This window comes from Microcaecilia unicolor, chromosome 4, assembly GCF_901765095.1.
Source record: "Microcaecilia unicolor chromosome 4, aMicUni1.1, whole genome shotgun sequence".
Lineage (NCBI taxonomy): Eukaryota > Metazoa > Chordata > Amphibia > Gymnophiona > Siphonopidae > Microcaecilia > Microcaecilia unicolor.
This window is the reverse complement of record NC_044034.1, coordinates 236231758-236255386: the sequence shown is the minus strand read 5'-3', so window position 1 is coordinate 236255386 and position 23629 is coordinate 236231758. Positions and strand designations below refer to the sequence as shown.

At 42.8% G+C, this 23629-nt stretch overlaps 1 protein-coding gene across 2 annotated transcripts in view; it reads right to left on the bottom strand.

Moving 5' to 3' along the window:
- LOC115469062 (protein O-mannosyl-transferase TMTC4-like) overlaps positions 1-23629 on the bottom strand; it is a 162684-nt gene that overhangs the window by 54090 nt on the left and 84965 nt on the right. For both annotated transcript variants that reach the window (XM_030201344.1, XM_030201345.1), the window contains exons 8-11: positions 15885-16046; positions 13275-13477; positions 699-870; positions 478-609 (exon numbers count right to left, since the gene is read on the bottom strand). In XM_030201344.1, the coding sequence (XP_030057204.1) occupies positions 478-609; positions 699-870; positions 13275-13477; positions 15885-16046 (669 nt within the window). The remainder of the gene's footprint in view (positions 1-477; positions 610-698; positions 871-13274; positions 13478-15884; positions 16047-23629) is intronic.

Below are 23629 nucleotides of genomic sequence, written 5' to 3'. Positions count from 1 at the left end.
ATTTGCTGTATTGTGTGTTAGGATACCTGTACCTGCAGAAAGATCCCCAGGTACCATTCCACAGAAGTATGGCATAACTGCTTTGACATCTGAAAAGTTTTGAAAACTAGTTCACAGTAAAGTATTAAACATCTGGAATATCATCCACCAGTGCTGTAGCGAGGGTGTCTGACACCCGGGGCAGGTCGCCACTCCCGGATGCAGCACGGCGCACCCCCCCCCCCCCCCGAGCGCATTTTTATTGCCATATGAAAGCAGGGGGCGGGCGGGAGTGCCGATCCGCTCCGAGTGCACGTCGCTGGGAGCTGCGTTGGCTCTGCTGGTTCCCTGCTCTCTCTGCCCCAGAACAGGAAGTAACCTATTCCGTGGCAGAAGAAGCAGGGAACCAGCGGAGCCGACACCCCCCCAGTGGCGTGCACCCAGGGCAGACCGCCCCACTGCCCCCCCCCCTTTCCTACGCCACTGTCATCCACTTACTTTAGCATTAAGAGGACACACAGACAAGGCACTTCTGAAAAGTTGCTCCTCAGATCTCCACTGCTTATTTCGGCTAATACAGCGCATCACGTTTATGAGCACAATTCCTAGTACAGCAGCAGCAATAAGTTTCTTAAAGAAAGAAGACACGTGTTACATATCACTAGATTACAGAGCTTCCACTTTACCTTTGTTACTCACAGTGGTAAATTTTCAAATACCTTTTTTTTTACTTGTCTGTTTAATATACTGCATCCATATGTAATTAGCATGCAATATCCAACACTGGGGAGGTAGATGACTCTCTCTGCAATAACAAATCCTACACGAAAGAGCATATTACTTGCAGGAAGAAAAGGGATTATAAGAAATCCCAGGCCCAATGAAAGAATTCTGTAAATAATAAAATAAGCATCTTAAAATATATCAATAATTGTGAAGTGCAAGAAAGTATTTAATGTACATGGTTTAAAATTCTTTAACATAATTCACTATTTCCATTTATATGTGTGTGTGTACATACACACACCCCTTTACAAAGTGATTTCTTTCATACTTCATATAAACAATCTGTGGCACTTTTACTAAAGCTTAATATATGCCAACAGGCATTAGCGTGTGCTAAATGCTGCACATCCTATTTTATACCTAGGGTCCACGCTGCATTTAGAATACACTAATGTCTGTTAGTGTACATTAAGCTTTCTTGCGTCACCTAGGGAGCAGGTGCTATCAGGGTAATGTGGCTGACTAGTGTATGCTAAGCTTTAATAATAGGGCCCCTTTATTAACAAAGAAGTCAATTCGCTCCCCCCTCCCTGTCTTCTTGGGCTCTAGCATATTTGAGGTTTCACAAATAGTTATTGTTTAAAGTGAGCTGGTTCAGGTGATAACTGGGATAGTTAGAGGATATTTATCATGTCTCAAAAAAGATATTTGAGGGAGCAGGAACTGAGATACCACTGATGATCAATTATCACCCTCTATTCTACACAGGGGTCAATTCAGTCACACACACAATTTTAATTTCCCTTCTATATACCTTCTACCCAATTCTGTCCATTCCTGCCCAAGAGGGATGAGCATTTGTAAACATGGCTTTAAAATGTTGTGCACGCAAAATGAATTTAAAACACGTTAACCCACAAAGAACACATGCTAAATCGATTTTCACTCATTAAGCAATTCTAAAGTTTGTTAAAATTTTTGATTAGCAAAAACATTTGAAGACAATTTTAAAAAATGTCCTAAAACAGTGAAAATTGTTTTCAAGCGAACCACAAATGAACCCAAGATTTTTGATGTGCAAGTCTCTACTACCCAGGGATGAAAATCCCTTTCAAATATCTCACATCCACTATTATAGCCTTGGGAGTGATTTTGCTGCATTTCTTTTTTTCTGGATATATCAGTAAACCAACTACAATGCTCTGTTCTATTTTATATGGGTCTTTTATTAAGGTGCGCTAGCTAGAAGGTGCGTGTACACTAAAAATCAGCTGGCGCTAAACGCTGAGCAGCTCATTCTATTCCTATGGGTGTCTCAGCGTTTAACGTCAGATAAAAATGCTAGCACACCTTAGTAAAAGACCCCCTTAATCTAGTATGTCATGAAAGAGAAAGGTGGCAAACTATTTTAACCACCAGTTATACTGTCCCAAAGTAAAGCACAGTTTAAAAGAGAAAGAATTACTTTCTCTGAGGGAACCAGACAAGCTAAGGTTTGAATCCTACTTCTCCCACTGATGGTCCTTGTTCTTTTTATCACGTACATATTTTAAACTCATTTTAGCTTTTTTATCATCTTCTATTAATTATGCTTTTATGATTTCTATTATATACATACATTCACGATGATTGGTTAAAAAAGAAAGGGATATGTAGATTTTGTAATCTAACTTTGTTGTTTAGCAAAGTAATTTAAGCAAATTTGGGTAATTTGCAACAAATATTACTGTGCAAAATGACTTATTGATGAATGTCTGACAAAGAACCTGACATTGAGGGTCTTGAATAAGCCTCTGAAAAAATTAATGAAACGTACGTTAGAAGTATTGGGCTAGATTCTATATATGGCGCCTTAAAAATCAGCACAGAAAATAAATATGCCTAGGTGTATTCCATAAACTATGCCTAGGCATATTCTATAAATTATGCCTAAAGTTAGGTGTGGCTTACAGAATACACCTAGCGCCCATCCGCGCAACTAAAATTAGTCACAGGCATTTACACCAAGTAAAACTTAGTGTAAATACCTATGCCTAAGTTAGGTGTGGAGTGGGTGGTATTCTGTAACAGTGCGCATAGGTTTTAGAAATGCCCATGACCCACTCATTCCATGCTCATGGCCACACCCCTTGTTCCAATTTACATCTTAGAATTTACAAGCATCACTTTACAGAATACACTTAGGAGGTTGTATGCGCAAATTTTAATTGTCAATTAGTGTCAATAATTGCTTAAGTGGCAATTATTGGCGCTGATTGGCTTGATAAGATAATTAAGTTGCAAGCACTAATCAGAATACGACTTGATTTGTGCATGCAACTCAAGTCGCACTTTATAGAATCTGCTCCAAGTAAAAGGCCAATGCTCACTTGCAGTCCAAGGTGTGAAATGTGCTTTTGCCAGGATGGTCATGAGATTGGGGAAAGAATCTTGGCAAGACAATCGAATGGTTCAGATGGAACTCCGACACAACTTTTGGAAGGAACTTAGGATGCTTGTGGAGGACTACTCTGTTATGATGAAACTTAGTATAAGGTGCATCCACTACTAAGGCCTGAAGCTCACTGACCCTGCGAGCTGAAGTAACGTCCACCAAAAATATGACCTTCCAGGTGAAGTACTTCAGATGACACGTATCAAGTGGTTCAAAAGGAGCTTCCATCAGCTGCGTGAGAACGATGTTGAGGTCCCATGACACAGGTGGAGATTTGACAGGGGGCTTTGTCAATAGCGAACCTCTCATGAAGCGAACAACTAGAGGCTGTCCAGAGATGGGCTTATTGTCTACATGTTGATGGTAAGAACTAATTTCACTGAGGTGAACCCTTACAGAGTTGGTTTTAAGACCAGACTCAGAGAGGTGTAGAAGATACTCAAGCAGGGCCTGTGTAGGGCAGGAAAAGGGATCTAGGACCCTGCCCTCACACCAGATGGCAAACCTCCTTCATTTGAAAGAGTAACATCTCTTTCTTGAATCTTTCCTGGAAGCCAGCAAGATCCAGGGGACACCCTCAGGAAGATGTAAAGAAGCAAATTCTGAGTTCTCAACATCCAGGCTGTGAAGGCTGGATACTGGGATGCAGAAGAGATCCCTCATTTTGTGTGATGAGGGTTGGAAAACAGTCCAATCTCCACAGTTCTTTGGAGGATAACTCCAGAAGTAGGGGGAACCAGAATGGTCCGATGGTCTTGCTTGAGTTTCAGTAAAATCTTCCCTATGAGAGGTATGGGAGGATATGCATACAGAAGACCTGACCCCCAATGAAGGAGGAAGGCATCCAACACTACCTTGTTGTGGGCCTGGAGCAGAACTGAGGGACTTTGTGATTGGACTGAGTGGCAAAGAGATCCACTGAGGGGTCCCCACACTTGGAAGATCTCACGGGCAATGCCCATGTTGAATGACCACTCATATGGTTGCACAACCCTATTCAGTCTGTAGGCCAGGCTGTTGGATCTGCCCACCAGGTAAGTGACCTTGAGGAGCATTCCGTGCTAGACTGTCCAATGCCACATCCCAATGACCTCCTGATATAGAAGTTGTGATCTGGTCGTCATCAGCAACTTCATGGGCTGTGGAATTTGGAATGGGAGTCCCAGAATCAAATTGGATCAAATCATCCACCAAAGCAGAGACTGAACCAGCTCTGGTGACACTTGGATGACATCCTCCAGGTTCCCTGTGGCCTGACACCACTGGGAAGCTAGGGTCTACTGGGCAGTTCTCATGTGAAAACATACAATTGGTGTCACATGAACAGTGGAGGCCATAAGCTCAAGCCCGCTGAGTGTCTAGCAGGGCTCCAATGAACTTCAATCACTGGGCAGGGAGCAGATGGGACTTGGGGTAGCTTAAAACAAATCCTAGTAGCTCTACCACCCGAACAGTCATCCTCATGGACTCCTGAGCTCCGTCCTTCGACGTGCTCTTCACCAATCATCGTCAACACATGGTACTGGAAGTGATGTGCCCCAGCTGAAACTGAAGATACCTCCTGTGAGCTAGAAGTATCTGGATGACAGTGTAAGCATCCTTTAAGTCCAGAAAGCATGGGCAGAAACTGCGCAGGGAAATCATACTGAACTTTTCTTTGACTAGGAATTTGTTCCGAGTCCTTAGGTCTAGGATAGAACACATCTCCCCCTCTCTTCTTTTGCATAAGGAAGTATCTGGAATAGAATCCCTTCCCTTTTTCCCCTGGTGGAATGGGCTCAACAGCATGAGCCTTTAGAAGGGCGGAGAGTTCCTCTGCAAGTGCCTGCTTGTACTGAGGGTTGATTCGCTCTCGGCGGGCAATCTGGCAGTCTGTTTCGCCAATACAGGGCGTAACCAAGACAGACTATTTATAGGACCCATAGGTCACAGGTTACAAGGGGCCATCTTTCTTGATAAAATCTTTAGCCTCCCCCGGTCCAGGGAGTCACCTAGGATGGTCACTTTTACAGCGACTATGCTCTGCTGGAGCCAGTCAAATGCTCGCCCCTTGCTTTGAGTGGGGAGCTATCTAGGTCTTAGATGCACGCTGTTGATGAGAATGAGCACACTGGGGTTAAGTCTGCTGAGACTGGTGGGAAAAGTGGTGTACCTATGCCTCTGTGAGTAGTAAGTACTGTACTCCTCTTTGCCTTGCCAAAAAACATTCTAGATGAGAAAGTAATTGCAGAAGGTGCCCGGCAGGATAGAGTATCGATGGTATCGGTGTGCTTCTTGATGAGGTCAGCAACCTCTTCCACCTTCTCTCCAAAAAGATTAGCCCCTGGTACGTAGCATCTAAAAACCTCTGTTGGACTGCCAAGTCCAAGTCAGAGACATGCAGCCATGAAAGTCTGTGTATCGCTATACTCTCAGAAAAGATCATGGACACTACATCAAAAGTGTTGTAGGTGCCCCTGGCCAAGAACTTATGACAAGCCTTTTGCTGCTTGACCAGCTGCAGAAGAAATTCAACCTGCTCCGGTGGGAGAGTCTGCTAAATCATACAAAACAGCAAGGACTGTAAGTATAGGCTCATGTAGAGCTGGTATGATTGAATATGGGAGATGAGCATAGAGGACTGATACATTTTCTGCCCAAAAGAATCCAGAGTTCAAGCTTCCCTGCCAGGGGGCGCTGATGCATAGTCCCTAAAATTCCTGGCCCTTTTGAGCACAGACCCCACCACTGGGGAATGATGAGGCAACCGAGGCCTATCAAACCCAGGGGAAGCCTGAATCCAGTACATAGTGTCAATCTTCTTGGGAAGGACAGGGACTAACAAAGGGGACTCCCAGTTCTTCATCTGAATGTCTCATAAGATCTTGTAAAAAGGGACCATCACAGCCTCTCTAGGAGGAGACTCGTAGTCCAGGACCTCAAACATCTTAGCACTGGGCTCGTCTTCCACTTCCAAAGGAATTGGAACTGCATTCGCCATTTCCTTAACGAAAAAAGGGAAGAAAAGACTCTCAGGTGGAGACTTTATCCTTTCCTGTGGAGGGGAGGGGTCAATTGGGATACTATAAGACTCCTCCTCGGAGAAGTACAATGGATCCTCCTCAGACTCTCATAAGCGCTTCTCATCGATATCAGCCAGGAACTCCTCATGTGAGGAATAAGACCGAGCCCACCATCACATAGGACTGGCTCCATGCCAACTGCCCAGATTTTATTACAAAAGACCAGTGGCCTCCAAATTTGCTAGATCTAAACCCTTTGGACTACCATGTCTGGAGAGCATGTGGGAGGCCTATCACAAGCTCAACCCAAAGCCAGGGCCGCTGAGGGGAGGGGGGGGGGGGGCAAAATTCCTCGGGCCTCCAAGGGGGGCCCGGCACCGGGATCTCTCTCTTTCTCTCTCCTGCTCCTGATGGGACCCAAGTGATCGCATCCTGACAGGAGCAGGAAAGAGAAAACTCTGGCGCCGGGCCCCCCTTGGAGGCTGCAGAGAACCCGGAGCTTCCTCCAGCGCTGCTTTTCCTTTCAGGCATGCATGCTTGGCTTTGAAATCATCTAAGCCGATAACAAGAGACAACATGACATTTAACCCGAGTCCCTGAGGAAAGTAGTGAAACCCGCAGTGTCGGGTGTGACTAGGGGAAATCTAATGGACTCAAATGTGAGAGATCGGCAGTTGAAAAACTATAAGTCATCATAAAAGGTTCATGAAGAAAATAAAGATAACAAAGCTGCAAGACGGAGTCAGCTATGGAATCGTTTAAAAGATAAGTTCGTGGTGATTTTGAGCACTATTTATTAGCATATTGTTAGCACGTTTGGCTTGTTGCAATAGCACGTATATGCACACATAAGAAAAGGCCCAATGAAAGAGGTGCTATTCCACCAGGCAAAAAAACAAATGATATTGCCTTAAATGTGGTGGTATATTCTGAGGGCTCTTTCAAATAATAGCTTTTTAACCAACAGCTTGTGATCATTAGTATTAAGTTATCATTTTATTACGTGTTTGGAGAGATTGGTGACAACAGCCTTAACTATCAGTTTCATGTCTTTTGTTTTTGTATTGATTTGGCTTTGAAACCAAGCATGCCCTGAGAGGAAAAGCAGCTGCAGGGCAGGTAGTCAGCCAAGATATTTCAACAGCTGCAGCAATCGGAAGGGTGCGGCAGCGGACGACAATTTGGGGGGGGCGACAGCGGCCCTGCCCCGGATCCAATGGCCCTGCCTCAGGCCTGATTCAGTCTCTCGGTGGCCCTGCCCAAAGCCACAAACAATCACTGAACTCAAGGAAGCACTGCGAATGATATGGGACGGCCTGCCACATGGACTGATTGACAAGGCTGTAAAGAACTTCCCAAAACAACTGATGGCCTATGTTAAAGCTGAGGTTGGACACTTTGAGAATTCACAGTGACTGCAAAATTCTGACACATTTGTTTGAATGATGTTATTTTACTGTATTTTAGCCTGAACATTTTTAACATGCAAAAATCACTAGGTACGCTAAACTGTTAGTAACATCAATATAGCTTAAGATAATTAAATGTTGTTTAATAGTAATACATAGGTAAGATGACCAAATAAGTACATAACATAAATTTCTTACTGAAATTCAAAGCAGTGGCTGAGAAAACTACAAAAAAATTGTTTTTGGCACTATCAATTTCTATGGGGACAAACTTCAGTTTAGCGCACCACTGATAAGTGCAAGATTCGCTTATATGCATGGTTTAAGACCGCTCCTCTGTGGGAAAGACTCTGCATAAGCGCACGCATGGAATGTGGAAGCCGATTAGCGCATGACAACCAACGAGATTTCAAATTTACCGCCCCCTTTAACTGCCACAGGCAGAATAAGCGAAAGAATGTTGTTAGAGTTACACTGGAGTCGTCGTCGCGGCGGAACTGTAAGACTTTAACACTGGCTGAACGAATAGAAGTTCTTAAAAAATTAGAAAACAAAGTCAAGCATCTATTGCTAAAGAATATGGTGTCAATCCCAGTCAAATTTCATGTGTCTTGAAGCAGAAAGATCAGTTTCTGGAAGACTGGCAAAACAATACAGATCCACACAGGAAACGTAAAAGGGTGGGAAAAGCTGAGGAGGTAGAAGATGCTCTTCTTCGGTGGTTTTCTCAAGTCAGGAGCAGTTTCCTGTCAGTGGTCCACTGCTTATGGAGAAAGCTAACCAGCTAGCTGAAAGTCTTGGACTAACTGAATTCAAAGCCACTGTTGGATGGTTGGAAAGATGGAAGGAGAGGAACAACATAAAATTCAAGAAACAGCATGGTGAGAAACAAGACACTGATGACTTTGGTGCTGAAAATTGGATTGTTTCAGTTCTTCCTACCATCTTGAACAAGTTTGCACCTCGTGACATTTTCAATGCTGACGAAAATGGTCGCTACTGGCGAGTGATTCCTGATGGAACACTTACATTCAAACATGCCGAAACTACTGAGGTAAAACATCGAAGGGCCGACTGACAATCCTTCTTTGCTGCAATATGGATGGGAGTGAGAAGCTGGAACCCTTCGTCATTGGAAAGAGCAAACAGCCCCGTTGCTTCAAGAAAGTTAAGCAACTTCCTGTGTCAGACGAGGCTAACGCAAATTCATGGATGACTAAGGAAATTTGGAAGCAGTGGCTAAAGAAGTTAGACACTAGAATGCGGGCACAAAAGCGTCAGATTTTGTTGCTTTGTGATAATTGTGCTGCACACAGGGATGATGTCAGGCTGTCTAATGTCAAGGTGGTCTTCCTGCTACCAAACACTACCTCTCTGATCCAACCTATGGATCAGGGCATAATAGCCAATTTCAAAAAACATTATCAGGCTCTTGTGCTACATTGTCTGATGAGCATTATGGATGACCAGACTGGCAAGGATAAACGTGCTGTTGAACTGGCTGGTAATCTATCACTGTTGGATTCCCTACATATGCAGAAAGAAGCCTGGAATCATGTTACACAGGCAACCATTGTGAACTGCTACAAGCGGGCAAGTTTTGTTAAGGATGTGGAGAGGAATGAAACAGATGCAGCTGTTGCAAACGCGTCAGATGAATAGGCTATTGACATCCCAGCCGGTGTTACTGAAGAGGAGATTCATCGCTACGTAACTGTTGATTACGATCTACAAACAGCTGACAACAGCACTGATGTCGAGATATGCGCCTACACGCAGGCAACAACGGCTGATGATGAAATGAGCAGCAAGGCATATGCTGACGAAATTCAACAACCTCCTCCTGTCAATTTTGCAAGAGCGCTGGAGAGTCTCAACACCATGCGGGCCTATCTGGAGGCCACTGGATGTCAGTGCTATGACAGTTTTTACCGTCTGGCAGACGTAGTCTATAGAACTCACAGACCCAATAGTGTACAGAGGACTATAACTGATTACTTCAAGTAAGCCTAACATCAGTTAACGGAGACTATATACTGTATGTATAATAATAAACAGTACTGTACATATGTTTATCAGATGTCAAGCTTCTTTGGGTCGCAACGGTTAAGCGCACGTTCCGGTAAACTGCATGTATTTTTTTTTTGGTCCCAGACCTTTGCACTATATCTATATATATCTATATCTATCTATCTATATATATAGATAGATAGATATAAATAGATATAGATAGATAGATATAACCCATCCCGATATTCAGCCGGTGGCAGGTAGCATATATATCCCAATATACAGCCGGGCCGTATCTGGCAACTGGCATTGAATATCCGGTTTCAATTTTGTCTGTAGAACTTAATCGGTTAAGCTGATAGCACTAACCGGTTAAGTACTTAGCGATTAAAGATAGGTCAAATAAAATAAATAGCAAGCCTGTCTTAACTGTTAAACTTAGCTGGATTAGCGCTGAATATTCGACTTAATCGGCTAAGTCGTATGACATAGCCAGTTCATGGCTAGCCACTAAGCGCTAATATTCAGTGGAGATAACCGGCTATCTTGCGCTGAATATTAGCGGTTATCCAGCTAAGCACTTTTTAACTGGCTAGAAACCATTCCTTGCTGGCTAAATAGTGCTGATTATCGAGCCCATAATTTTCTTTTGATTGTTTTTATGTTTTATTTATGTTATTTGATTATGTATTGTTCTTTTATTATTTTTAACTAGTAAAAAAAGCCCCGTTTCTGATGCAAATGAAACGGGGGCTAGCAATGTTTTCTTCTGTGTGCATGTGGGAGTGTGTGTGTCCCTGCCCTCTGGCCTCTCTCCCCTCCCCCCTCTGAGTCCTTCACTGTTACAGAGCCAGCGATTTGATTTCGTGCTCTGCTGTTTTCCTTCACTGACTGTGTTACAGAGAGGGCGGGGCAGACACTCATAGGGAAACCAGATATCTCGCCCCCTTCACACTTCCGGCTGGAGGCTTCATAGAACGTTGGTCTTGCCTTTTATATAGAGAGATGAATTGCAGAATATTAGTCGTGCAGCAGAATTTTGAACAGATTGAAGAGGAGAGAGATGGCTAAGTGGGAGACATGTGAGAAGCAAGTTGCAATAGTCTAAGCGACAGGTGATAAGAGTGTGGACGAGGGTTCTGGTAGTGTGCTGAGAAAGGAAAGGGCAAATTTTGGTGATATTATAGAGAAAGAAACGACAGGTTTTAGCAGTCTGCTGAATATGTGCAGAGAAGGAGAGGGAGGAGTCGAAGATGACCCCAAGGTTACCAGCTGATGAGACAGGAAGGATGAGAGTGTTATCCACAGAAATAGAGAATGGGGGAGGAGGAGAGGTTGGTTTAGGGGGAAAGATAAGAAGCTCGGTCATGTTTAGTTTCAGATGGCGCTGAGACATCCGGGCAGCAATGTCAGACAGGCAGGCTGATACTTTGGCATGGATTTCGGCTGAGATTTCTGGTGTGGAGAGGTAGATCTGGGAGTCACCAGCGTAAAGATGATACTGAAAACCATGGGATGAGATCAGAGTACCAAGAGAAGAAGTATAGATGGAGAAAAGAAGAGGTCCCAGGACAGATCCCTGAGGTACACCAACTGACAGTGGGATAGAAGTAGAGGAGGATCCACTAGAGTATACACTAAAGGTATGCTGGGAGAGATAAGAAGAAAACCAGGAATGAACAAAGCCCTGAAATCCAAGTGAGGACAGTGTATCAAGGAGTAGGCTGTGATCAACAGATAGTCTCTTTAAGAGCCTTCAGCCACATGATGCAGGGCCTTTTACCTTAGAAGTCAGCAAAAGACAAAAACCACAGGATCAGGACCTTCAGTAAGCAAAACAATAGCCTAGTGTTGGATCTCACAGACTGCAAAGTAGGAGTGTTACTTCAATGTGCAAGTTAAAAGTTGAGAACTGATATAAAATAGGGGAAAAATCCCCACGTGGTTGCATTGTAGGTTCATGGTGCTATAGCCCAATTAAGTCCAATTCTGATTGAGCTGAAAGCTATAAGAAGAACAAAGGAGTTGCTGGGTAAAAAAAAAATGGTCTGCTGCTTGAACCTTGCTTCTAACAGCACCTTTACTAAACCACAGTAAAATCTGTAATTACCACGGTTTAATGCAGGAATATACCATGCGGTAGCTGCAAATTATACACAGCACCCAGTGGGGACAGAACCAGCTTCCACATCTGTTTTCCACCCATGATGTGCTCCCTGACAAACAAAATTCAGTAACGCATGGATTAACGCACAGAAACAGGCAAACTACCACAAAACCCTTAACGTGGTCCAGCGGTAGCTGTTTCAACATGTCAACCACATGTCAAGTGCTTAACACACTTTAGTAAAAGGGCCCCCAAGCTAGCAAAAGAATGGGAATACTTCCTTCAAAGCTTTTAGCTTGTTTTAAAATATTCCACCGGTGTAAAAAACAGAATGCAAAGCTTTGTATGATCCTTGCAGGAGCTGTTATCAGCATGTACCAGGGAAGCATTGTCTAATGATGTCATTTCCAGAAATAATTATTACCGTTCCTGATACATCTTTATGGCGGAGGAAATGCATGTGCATAAGAAAAACAAAAATAAATCTTAGCTAGCAAACTGAGTAAGTATAATCTGCAAGTCACATAGGATGCCCATGTTGACAATCAAAAGTTCTTATTGCTATAAAGAGCTATTAGCTTCAGAAGACTGGGACAAACCAGTCTTTTAGGGCTCCTTTTACTAAGGTGCGATAATGGATTTAGCAAGTGCTAATGATTAGCATGCACTAAATTCTAAGAAGCCCATAGGTATAAAACGGGCTTCATAGCACTTATCATGTGCTAATCATTAGTGCACCTTAGTAAAAGATGTCCTTAGGGGGGAAATGCATCAAAGGGTGTTATGGCCTTAACGCATCTTAACACGTGTTAAGGGAATTTGTGTGTGTTAAATACTAAAAGCCCATAGGTACAGGATGGGCTTTGACATGTAGGGCTTCTTTTACAAAGCCATGCTAGTGATTCCTGTGCGGTAAATGAGAGGAAGCCCATGGGAATAGAATGGGCTTCCTCTCATTTGCCACGCTTAGAGCGTGCTACTTCCCTTAACACATGTTAAGGCCATAACGCCCCTTGATGAAATCCCTCCCTTAGTGTTTTTAACTTTTTTGCTTCTGAAAAGAAACTACAGTATCAAGCCAAATGTGCCTGGCAAATTCAAATCCCGGAACTTTTGAAGACAAGCTATTACTAGCACACTACTGGATTTTTAAACTGTCACCTCTTCTTTCAAGTGTAGAACAAATGCTTTCAAAATACCTTTTTATTTCATATCTAAATCTCTTTTGAGTAATATTATCAAAGATGCACCATATGAAATATTTTAAAGCTACATTTTGTGAATTGAGGACACAACACAAATTATACTCTGTTCTGACCACAAATGACTTTTTACCACCTGCAATGTTAAGGATCTCAAAAAACCAGTTGAGAAAGAAGAGAGCAGCCATCCATATCTCCTTCCTACAAGTTTCCTTATGACTAGTCAGCAAAGGATGATGTGTCTAAAATGGGATGAAAATGTAATAGCTATAAATATTTATTTGAAACACGCTTGCTAGATATTGGTTCAACATAATAGCTAAATTATCATTACTAAATTTCACAAAATAATACTAAGGGTTCAACCTTAAATGAGGGATTTAAGGTTTAAGCACAGTCTCTTACCTTCTTTTATGGCTGTCTTCAGAGCACAGAGCTTGGTATATCAGGCCAATTAAGCAAAACCAAAGTGCTGCTAGTGCAATTATTCTCCAGTCACTGACTGATTTAATAAGGGGTATGCAGCCCATTGACCAATCAAAACATAGCCACCAGGGACACAGTAGCAACCATGCATTCAATGAATAGTAGTAATTATAGTTTAAAGCCTGTCAGTCAAAGAAAAATAAACATTTATTTGATACTAGCCTTAAAAACATCCACAGATTTCAATTTGAAACTATACTGTAAAAAAGAAGAGTATAAATTTGACTATTTCACCTCTATCTAAATGAGCAAGCAATTATTTAACACCATAGCTTATCATTTTCATTGTGATCCAAGGGTGAAATATTTTTCAGTTTTACCAGATAAAATCAAAATAAAATGTGCCAATTAAAAATATTCCATGAAAATGGCAATATCTTTGCTGTCTCTTCCGAGAAGGATGCAGGGTATTATAGCATCATCTAGGGAAAGCAATGTGAATATCACAAGCCAACAAAATGCATCTTCTCTTAACCATACGCTCTTTCTGAATTGGGGTAAGAAGATCTAACCCAGTCCAACTAATTCAACAAAAATAGATATATAAATGCATCTTTAAAAATGCATATGCAAACCAACCTTGCATTCCTAAAACGTAGGTGAAAAGTAAAAGTTAACGTATCAGATCCTCTATAATACAACATTGTTAGGGGAAAGCAAGTCATTTCAGGGTCTATGTACTAAGCATTTTTCCCATAGACACTAATTCTATATATGTTGCTCAAAACTGCGTGCGCAATTTAATTGCTTAATGAGCCAATTAACACCTATAATTGGGCGCTATCAATTACTGGCACTAACTGATGGTAATTGAAATTTATATGCGCATCATTATAGTCGCTATTCTATAAAGATGTACACATGAATTTTTTCATGTTGATCCGATAAGGGAATGTGCCCATGGGAGGGCATGGGCATTCCTGGAATTTGCAAGCAGTGTTACAGAATAAGGCCAATTCGTGCCTAATTTGAGCACGTGAATTTACACCAGGTTTCACTTGGTGTAATCCCTCACACCTAAAATTCAGCGCGGATTCTGGCACCAAACGCTATTCTATAAACGGTGTCCAACTCACAGCACCCAGTGCTCATTTTTTTTCAGCATCATATACAGAATCTAGCCCAAAGGGGGCAAATCTGTAACTTGCCACCTAGTTAGGTGCAACCTAGGTGCATCAAAAGCACCATTAAACTGACAGGCATCTATGTGCACTAGGTGCTATTCTATACAAAACTATGTGCGTCATTTGGTGCACCTGGGCATGCCAACTTACATCTGCTATTGACTTAGTGTAAGAAGGCACACTTATAGACAGGGGCATAGCCACGTGGGGCCACGGGGGCATGGGCTCCCGTAGATTTGGCCCTGGCTCCCCACCAACCCTCTCAATCACCCCTCCCGCCGCCAACCCTCCCCCGCCGTCGCGTATTTTTGCAGGCGGGGGTCCCCAACCCCCACCAGCCGAAGTCCTCTTCTCCGGTGCGGCCGCATTGCTGATCTGCAAGCAAGGCTTCTGTTTCTGTGAGTCTGACGTCCTGCATGCACAACATGCAACGTGCAGGACGTCAGACTCACAGAAACAGAAGCCTTACTTGCAGATCAGCAATGCGGCCGCGCCGGAGAAGAGGACTTCGGCTGGCGGGGGTTGGGGACCCCCGCCAGCAAAGGTACCCGACGATGACGGCGGGAAGGGGGGGGGGTCAAAAGGGTTGATGCGGGAGGGATCAAAGGTGGTGCTGGTGGCAGCAGGGGGGAGGGGGTCAAAAATGGTGGGGGGGGGTGGTAAAATGTACCCCCTCACCTCGGGGTCTGGATCCCCCTCCCGCTGAAGTCTGGCTACGCCCCTGCTTATAGATGGGCGTGTCAATGCCAACCTTATGCTAGTATTCTATAATGGAAGCTTGACACCATGATGCTATTATAGAATTTATGCTAAGTGCCCGGCACTGTGGCACTTAGACTGAGGTGCCAATTTATAAAATTGCCAATAAAATGTGAAAAATCTGTTATTACATTAATCTATAAATAGGATCTCTTTCTCATTCAACCTACGTATGTATTAAAGGTTACAGTCTCTCCTGACTGACCAAGCTATCTTCTTTACAAACCATGCAGTGCAACCCATTTTATTACTATTCAAAAAATTTTGCCTATGCTCCAAGTTTAAAACATCATCAAAATTTGTGGAAAATTTCAGGAAACTTAGCAAAGTCTGATGATGTTTCTAAGGTAGATGGCTAAAAATTTGATCTTTTATCTTTCAAGCATAAACGTTTGTGATCAACTATAACACAGATATTTCTTCCGGTTATTATATTTTATCAGGTTGGGTCAGTCATGGACAAAGTACACCCTTCTCATATTGCTCTTTACATAGTAGGGATAGTGGGGGAAATCAGAAGCAGTATCAAAGGTAAGTCCCAGCTAATCGTCTCATCCCTAGTTTCTGTTCATTAACTGAGACCATCACAGAAGGTAGTAAAATGGCATTTTTCTCTGAGTAAAGGATGATCAAATCTACTACTTACTCTAATAAGAATACTGTCTGCAAAAGATGCTGGGTTGTCTACTTCAGTAAAAGCCGGTGGTCCTGTACCCATGATTCGCCAGCGTACATATAGAATTGCTGTTCCTCCAGATGCCATAAAAATTATTCTGAGCAGAAATCCTTTGCTTAGCAAGGCAGCACCCTAAATATGATGAATATCAGAAGGCTTTTATTATTATCCTAGCATCATTTTTGTACTGCTATAAAACCGTGATAAATAAATAAAAAGCAAACAAAATCAATTTTAAAGGTTGTGAACAGAAAGGTATTTTATTCAAACACAGGCATTTTTAACTAATACAAGTTTTGGTCATAAGCATAGATTTTGTTCTTTGAAGATGATGTACACAGCCATGCAATTTGGATACAGTCAATACTCTGATGCTAGCTTTGAGCTAGATACCATGCAGTGGCTTTGTCTTCTACCATCATGAAGGCATGATCTGAGTTCTATTGTTAATGGAGGTGAGTGGAAAGCAGAAAACACTTTTTCTGAGGAAAATACTATATCTTGGTTAGTCTATGCCAAACTTTCTAGAGGTAAAGGGCAGTTCTGCGTGACTGAATTACAGACTAATGTCTCTTTTCATTTGATCCACTGCTTCTTCATCTCAAAAGAGACTATGGGGCTCATTTTCAAAAGAGAAAAATGCATAAATCTGCATTTTGTCTCTCTCACAAAAATGTCCAAATTGTTATTTTTGAAACCAAGTTTTAGACATTTTTCTACAAAGTCCATCAGAAGTGCGTTCAAATCTGATGCCCTTCAGGAGGAATTTGGACTAGTGGAGAGGGATTTAATCTATTACTGCTGCCTCCGTAATTTCATTAAGAAGCGAGCACACGATGAGTTGGAGCTAGCTGACACAGCCTTGGAATTAGCCATGTGCAGAGGGGGTGGTAAGGGAAGTATAACGCGCATCTATTTAGCGCTGTTAGGCTGTACAGACCCCCAGATAATCTATCATGCGAGATGGGAAGGGGTGTTACAACAATCTTATGATAAAGAAGTATGGATGAGGAACTATAAGTATTTGCTTAAAGTATCACTAGCACAATCCGTAAATGAAAACGGGTTTAAAATGTTATATTGGTGGTACTATACTCCAGCCAAATTACAAAAAATGTACCCAGGATTGTCAGGACAGTGTTGGCGGGAGTGTGGCCATAGGGGCACATTTATTCATATATGCTGGGAGTATATCAAAGCAAGAACATATTGGACTAAGGTGGTAGAGCTGGTCAATAAAGTACTCCAAAAACCATACCCAGGAGGCGCAGAACAATGCCTACTACACTTCAGGCCGGCATCGATACCTAGCTAGCACCATAGACTGGCGAGCCAATACTTTGTAGCAGCTAAAATCGCCTTGGCCAGAGCATGGAAACAGGTGGAAATGCCAGAAATACAGGTGGTGAATCAGAGAGTGGATTTCCTTTACCAGATGTCAAAGTTAACGGCAATACGGAGAGGGACTATGCAGACCTTTGCAAAAATATGGACGTTATATGAACAATTTAAGGAGCAGGATCAGCCACCACTGGAGTAGGGAGAGGGGGAGGGACTTTATACAATTGGGGATGGGGATGATTGTACCAGCGAACTTTGTTACTGTTTCGATTTGATTGTATAATGCTTGGTTAACAATAAAAGGCTATATATATATATATATATAAAAAAAAAAAAAAGAAGTGCGTTCAAATCAAAAGATGGCATGTCAGAGGTGTGTTAAGGGTGGGGTCTGGGCGATCCTAACACATGGACGTTTTTCTGCCATAATGGAACAAAACAAAAACATCCAGGGCTATAAGTTAGATGTTTTGGTCTAAGCCTCTTTTATTAACAAATAAGCCACAAAAAAAGTGCTCTAAATGACCAGACGACCAGTGCGGGAATAAAGGAAGGACACCCCCCTCACTACTTTAGTGGTCATTGAACCCATCCCACCCTGCAAAGATGTAAATGAAACAGTACATACCAGCCTCTATGACAGCTTCAGATGTTATTGCCAGTCCTATTAGAGCAGCAAGTAGGTTCCTTCAATAGCCTAGTGGTCAGTGCAGTGCACTGTAAAGAAAGTGACTCGGGCCCATAATGCATTCTAGTACACTTGTGGTGGAAAGTTTCAGCCCCCCAAACCTACTGTACCCACATTTAGGTAACACCTACAGCCATGAAGGCTTTTGTAGTGGTATATAGTTGGGTACAGTAGATTTTTTTGTGGGTTTTGAAGGGCTCACCATACAATATACCTAGATGTATACCTAGAACCTTGTATGTGAAAGTCCAGTGCCCCACTGCTCTGCTGGGATGACTATGTGGCCAGTCTACTAGGAAAGCTGGATCCTCCGTTCCAATGGCTTGATTTTGTGCATTTTTCACTTGGATTTTTTTTTTAATGGTCCAAAAAGATAGATATACTAAGCACATCATCTAGGAAATGGTCATTTTCAAAGAAAAAAGATAGACGTTTTCTGATTTGAAAATGGTCATTTACACTACTTAATTTTTGGACAATTTCAGCAAAATGTCCAAAGTCAGATTTAGACGTCATATTGAAAATGTCCCTCCATGTAACCTACAGGGAATGTCAAGAAGCCCTTTCCTGCACATTATTCCCGAAGCTAGTAGTTTGCAACCACAACAATGTTTGGTTTTCTATTGCTATGGCAGAGGCTCTCAAAGCAGTGTTGAAAACATAATGGTGATAAAATGTCACTTATCTTACCACATATAGCAACACACTGTATACTCTTCCCTTTAAAGCACATCAAAAGTATTGGCTTTAAACAAACACCTCTTGAGAAAGCACAAATTGGAAGGAAAAAGCCTCAATATAGGATATTATCATCTGGGATTCTTGACAGCACACACTATCTTTTGAGAGCAGAGTGAGTGCGCTGTCAAGAATCCCAGATGACTATATCCTGAAGCAGCCTTGCGAAACGCTGGCCATTGTCGACTATCATTGAGGGACTTGAACAAACAGATCACTTGATTGAGATGACTCTCTAAAGGACCTCTTTACATATATATAGAAATTGAAAGATAAGTACACCTTTTAAAGGATTTGGATTAATACAGTATTTTAAATAAAAAGTGAAGATGGCAAAGTAAGGAAGGTTTTTTTATGCCGATGATAACTCCAGGTCCAAAGGGTTTGCATTACCTGGAGCTTTATTGAGGCTTTTTCCTTCCCCAATTTTTGCTTTCTCAAGAGGTGTTTGTTTAAGGGTGAATACTTTTGATGTGCTTTAAAGGCAAGAGTATACAGTGTGTTGCTATATGGATTACATATTCCCTATCACTCTCTATATTGAAATAGTGGAAATAAAGAGGCAAAACCTAACAAAAATGCACAGGAAGGGGTTGATAGCTATAATCTCAACAAATCAACAGATAAAGACAGTATGGCTAAGATAAAGTTATTACAATATATAAATAAATAAATAAAACATGAAATCTGACACAGTCATGTTTCAGTGAACATCTGTGTTAGGGGTACAAAAATAGCTCAGCTTTCTCTTATGTAAGTTCATTTAAGTATACGATCTGGATATTCCAGGTTAAAAGTAGTGTTTTAGCCTCACAGATAAGTACCTGTTACAAACATAAGGTTCCTAGATGCAAATGTCTCTTAACTCCTTTGGAAAGGTAAAAATGCTGCCAGACATAACTGAACTTACATAAAGGCAAAGTTGAGATATTTTTATATCCCTAATTTAGGCACTGGCTGAAATGTTTCCATGTCTGGTTTTAAGGTTTTTGCAATAAATTGATTTTAGCATGCCTAGTATGATGTGGAGGGGCATAATCGAACGGGGACGACCATCTCTAAGGGCGGCGCCACGAAGGGGTGGGGAAACCCGTATTATCGAAACAAGATGGACGTCCATCTTTCGTTTCGATAATACGGTCGGGGACGGCTAAATCTCAACATTTAGGTTGACCTTAGAGATGGTCGACCTTAGAGATGGGTGGCCTCGGTTTTCGGCGATAATGGAAACCAAAGACGTCTATTTCAAAAACGTCCAAATCCAAGTCCTTTGGTTGGGGGAGGTGCCAGCATTTGTAGTGCACTGGTCCCCCTCACTTGCCAGGACACCAACTGGGCACCCTAGGGGGCACTACAGTGGACTTCACAAATTGCTGCCAGGTGCGTAGCTCCCTTACCTTGGGTGCTGAGCCCCCCCCCCCCCCAGGTCTGCCTGCCTGAAGTACACTGCACCCACTACAACTGCTCCAGGGACCTGTATACTGCTGCGGTGGACCTGAGTATGGCATTTGAGGCTGGCAAAAAAGTATTTTTAAACTTGTTTTTTTTTATAGTGGGAGGGGGTTAGTGACCACTGGGGGAGTAAGGGGAGGTCATCCCCGATTCCCTCCGGTGGTCAGGTCGGGCACCTTTTTGAGGCTTGGTCGCAAGAAAAAATGGACCAAGTAAAGTCAGCCAAATGCTCATCGGAGATGCCCTTCTTTTTTTCATTATTGGCCGACGACGCCCATCTCTTAACCACGCCCCAGTCCCGCCTTCGCTATGCTTCCGACACACCCCTGGGAGCTTTGGTCATCCCCGCGACGGAAAGCAGTTGAGGACGCCCAAAATCGGCTTTCGATTATGCTGATTTGGGCGCCCCTGGGACAAGGACGCCCATCTCCCGATTTGTGTCTAAAGATGGGCGTCCGTCTCTTTCAAAAATGAGCTGGATAGTAACATAGTAGATGATGGCAGATAAAGATCTATATGGTCCATTCAGTCTGCCCAACAAGATAAACTTGTAGCATAAGGTGTGATGTGATACTACATAAGCGTTTCAGGGTACACACCATAGAAGTCTGCCTGGCACTAGCTTTGTTCTCCAACTACTGAAGCTGAATCTGTCCAGTCATGATCAGGGCATAGACTGTAGATGTCTGCCCAGAACTGGCCTTGTTCTCTTCTCAATTACTGGTGTTGCCATCTAATCACTGCTACGCTTGTATGATTTCATGCTTTCCATACAAGATTCCTTTGTGTTTATCACATGCATTTTTAAATTCCATTTCTGTTTTCATCTCCATCACCTCCTGCGGGAGGGCAATCCAGGCATCTACACCCTCTCTGTGAAAAAGTACTTCCTGATGTTATTCCTCAGTCGGCTCCCCCTGCAATCTAAATTAATGTTCTCCAGTTCTACCACATTCCCGTTTCTGGAAAAGATTTGTTTCTATATTACTACCTTTCAAATATTTGAATATCTGTATCATATCACCCCTGTCTCTCCTTTCCTCCAGGAATTACATCTTGAGGTCATCAAGTCTCTCCTCATATGTCTTGTGGAGCAAATCCATACCATTTTTGTCGTTTTTCTCTGAACTGTTTCAAGTCTTAGAAAGATATGGCCTCCAAAACTGAACACAATACTCCAAGTGGGGCCTCATCAATGACTTGTACAGGTGCATTAACACTGCCTTTCTTCTTCTGGTTAGAACCTTCTCTATGCTGCTATCATCCTTTTGTCCATGGCCACCGTCTTGTTACATTGCTTCGTCACCTTCAGATCCTCAGACACCATCACCCCAAAGTCCCTCTCCTGAGCTGCGCTTATCAATCTCTCTCCTGCTATCTCCTATCTCGTACAAGTCATTGGCTATTTGGATCTCTCCGAAACATGTGCTAAGGGTGCTGCCTGTGATTTATGATAGATCACTCCCACTATTACATGACATAGTAGCTCTGGGTTTTCGATGTGATGATATGATTAAGTTCAATTTACAGATCGGTAATGTTGTGAAGTCTTGCTTTTTCCATCTTACAATGATATTTCAGTTGAGACTTGTATTGACTAAATGTAATTTGTTGAAAGTTGTTACCACCATAGTAACGTCGGCTTGATTACCACAATTCTCCTTTTCAAGGACTTAGTAAAACTGGACTGCAGAGAATGCAACTAGAGCAAAACACAGCAGTTAGACTTGTGATGAACTAGAAAGTATAATCATATCACACCTGTTTTGCCCAGCTGTAATGGCTTCCTGTGACAGCACATATGGTTTTTAAGATTTTATGTTTAGTATATAAGTCATACCATTGGGATCTCCCAGTTTATCTCTCACAGAAGCTAAAGAAATATGTGCCTCAACGGACTCTTTGGTTGTCATGGAAGAGTCTCCCTTCATCTTCCAGCTCTTGATGAGATTAAATTGTCAACTACCAGAAAGGGAGTTTTTCTTATATTGGTCAATCTTTGTGGAATTCACTGCCTGATGAGATTCGTGTAGCTTCTTCTTATTTGAGTTTTTGCAAATTTGTGAAAACATGGCTTTTCCAGCAGTGTTTTCCTTCATCAGGACTTTTGTAAATATCCTTGAAAATTTAGTGATGCTAATGTAGACCTGACACTACATTTTGTGCTCTTAGTGTTGTTTTTCATTTAATGTATTATTATTTTGATTGTAAACTGCTTTTACACTTCAGTAAAAGGCATTATATAAAGCGAATGCTACATACCTGTAGAAGGTATTCTCCGAGGACAGCAGGCTGATTGTTCTCACTGATGGGTGACGTCCACGGCAGCCCCTCCAATCGGAACTTCACTAGCAAAGGCCTTTGCTAGTCCTCGCGCGCCCATGCGCACCGCGCATGCACGGCCATCTTCCCGCCCGAACCAGCTCATGTTCGTCAGTCCCATATGTAGCAAGACAAACAAGGGAAGACACAACTCCAAAGGGGAGGCGGGCGGGTTTGTGAGAACAATCAGCCTGCTGTCCTCGGAGAATACCTTCTACAGGTATGTAGCATCCGCTTTCTCCGAGGACAAGCAGGCTGCTTGTTCTCACTGATGGGGTATCCCTAGCCCCCAGGCTCACTCAAAACAACAAACATGGTCAATTGGGCCTTGCAACGGCGAGGACATAACTGAGATTGACCTAACAATTTATCCAACTAACTGAGAGTGTAGACTGGAACAGAATAAACATGGGCCTAGGGGGGGTGGAGTTGGATTCTAAACCCCGAACAGATTCTGAAGCACTGACTGACCGAACTGACTGTCGCGTCTGGTATCCTGCTGCAGGCAGTAATGAGATGTGAATGTGTGGACAGATGACCACGTCGCAGCTTTGCAGATCTCTTCAATAGTGGCTGACTTCAAGTGGGCCACTGACGCGGCCATGGCTCTAACATTATGAGCCGTGATATGACCCTCAAGAGCCAGCCCAGCCTGGGCCTAAGTGAAGGAAATGCAATCTGCTAGCCAATTGGATATGGTGCGTTTCCCCACAGCCACTCCCCTCCTGTTGGGATCAAAAGAAACAAACAATTGGGCGGACTGTCTGTTGGGCTGTGTCCGCTCCAGATAGAAGGCCAATGCTCTCTTGCAGTCCAATGTGTGCAGCTGACGTTCAGCAGGGCAGGAATGAGGACAGGGAAAGAATGTTGGCAAGACAACTGACTGGTTCAGATGGAACTCCGACACAACCTTTGGCAAGAACTTAGGGTGAGTGCGGAGGACTACTCTGTTATGATGAAATTTGGTGTAAGGGGCCTGGGCTACCAGGGCCTGAAGCTCACTGACTCTACGAGCTGAAGTAACTGCCACCAAGAAAATGACCTTCCAGGTCAAGTACTTCAGATGGCAGGAGTTCAGTGGCTCAAAAGGAGGTTTCATCAGCTGGGTGAGAACGACATTGAGATCCCATGACACTGTAGGAGGTTTGACAGGGGGCTTTGACAAAAGCAAACC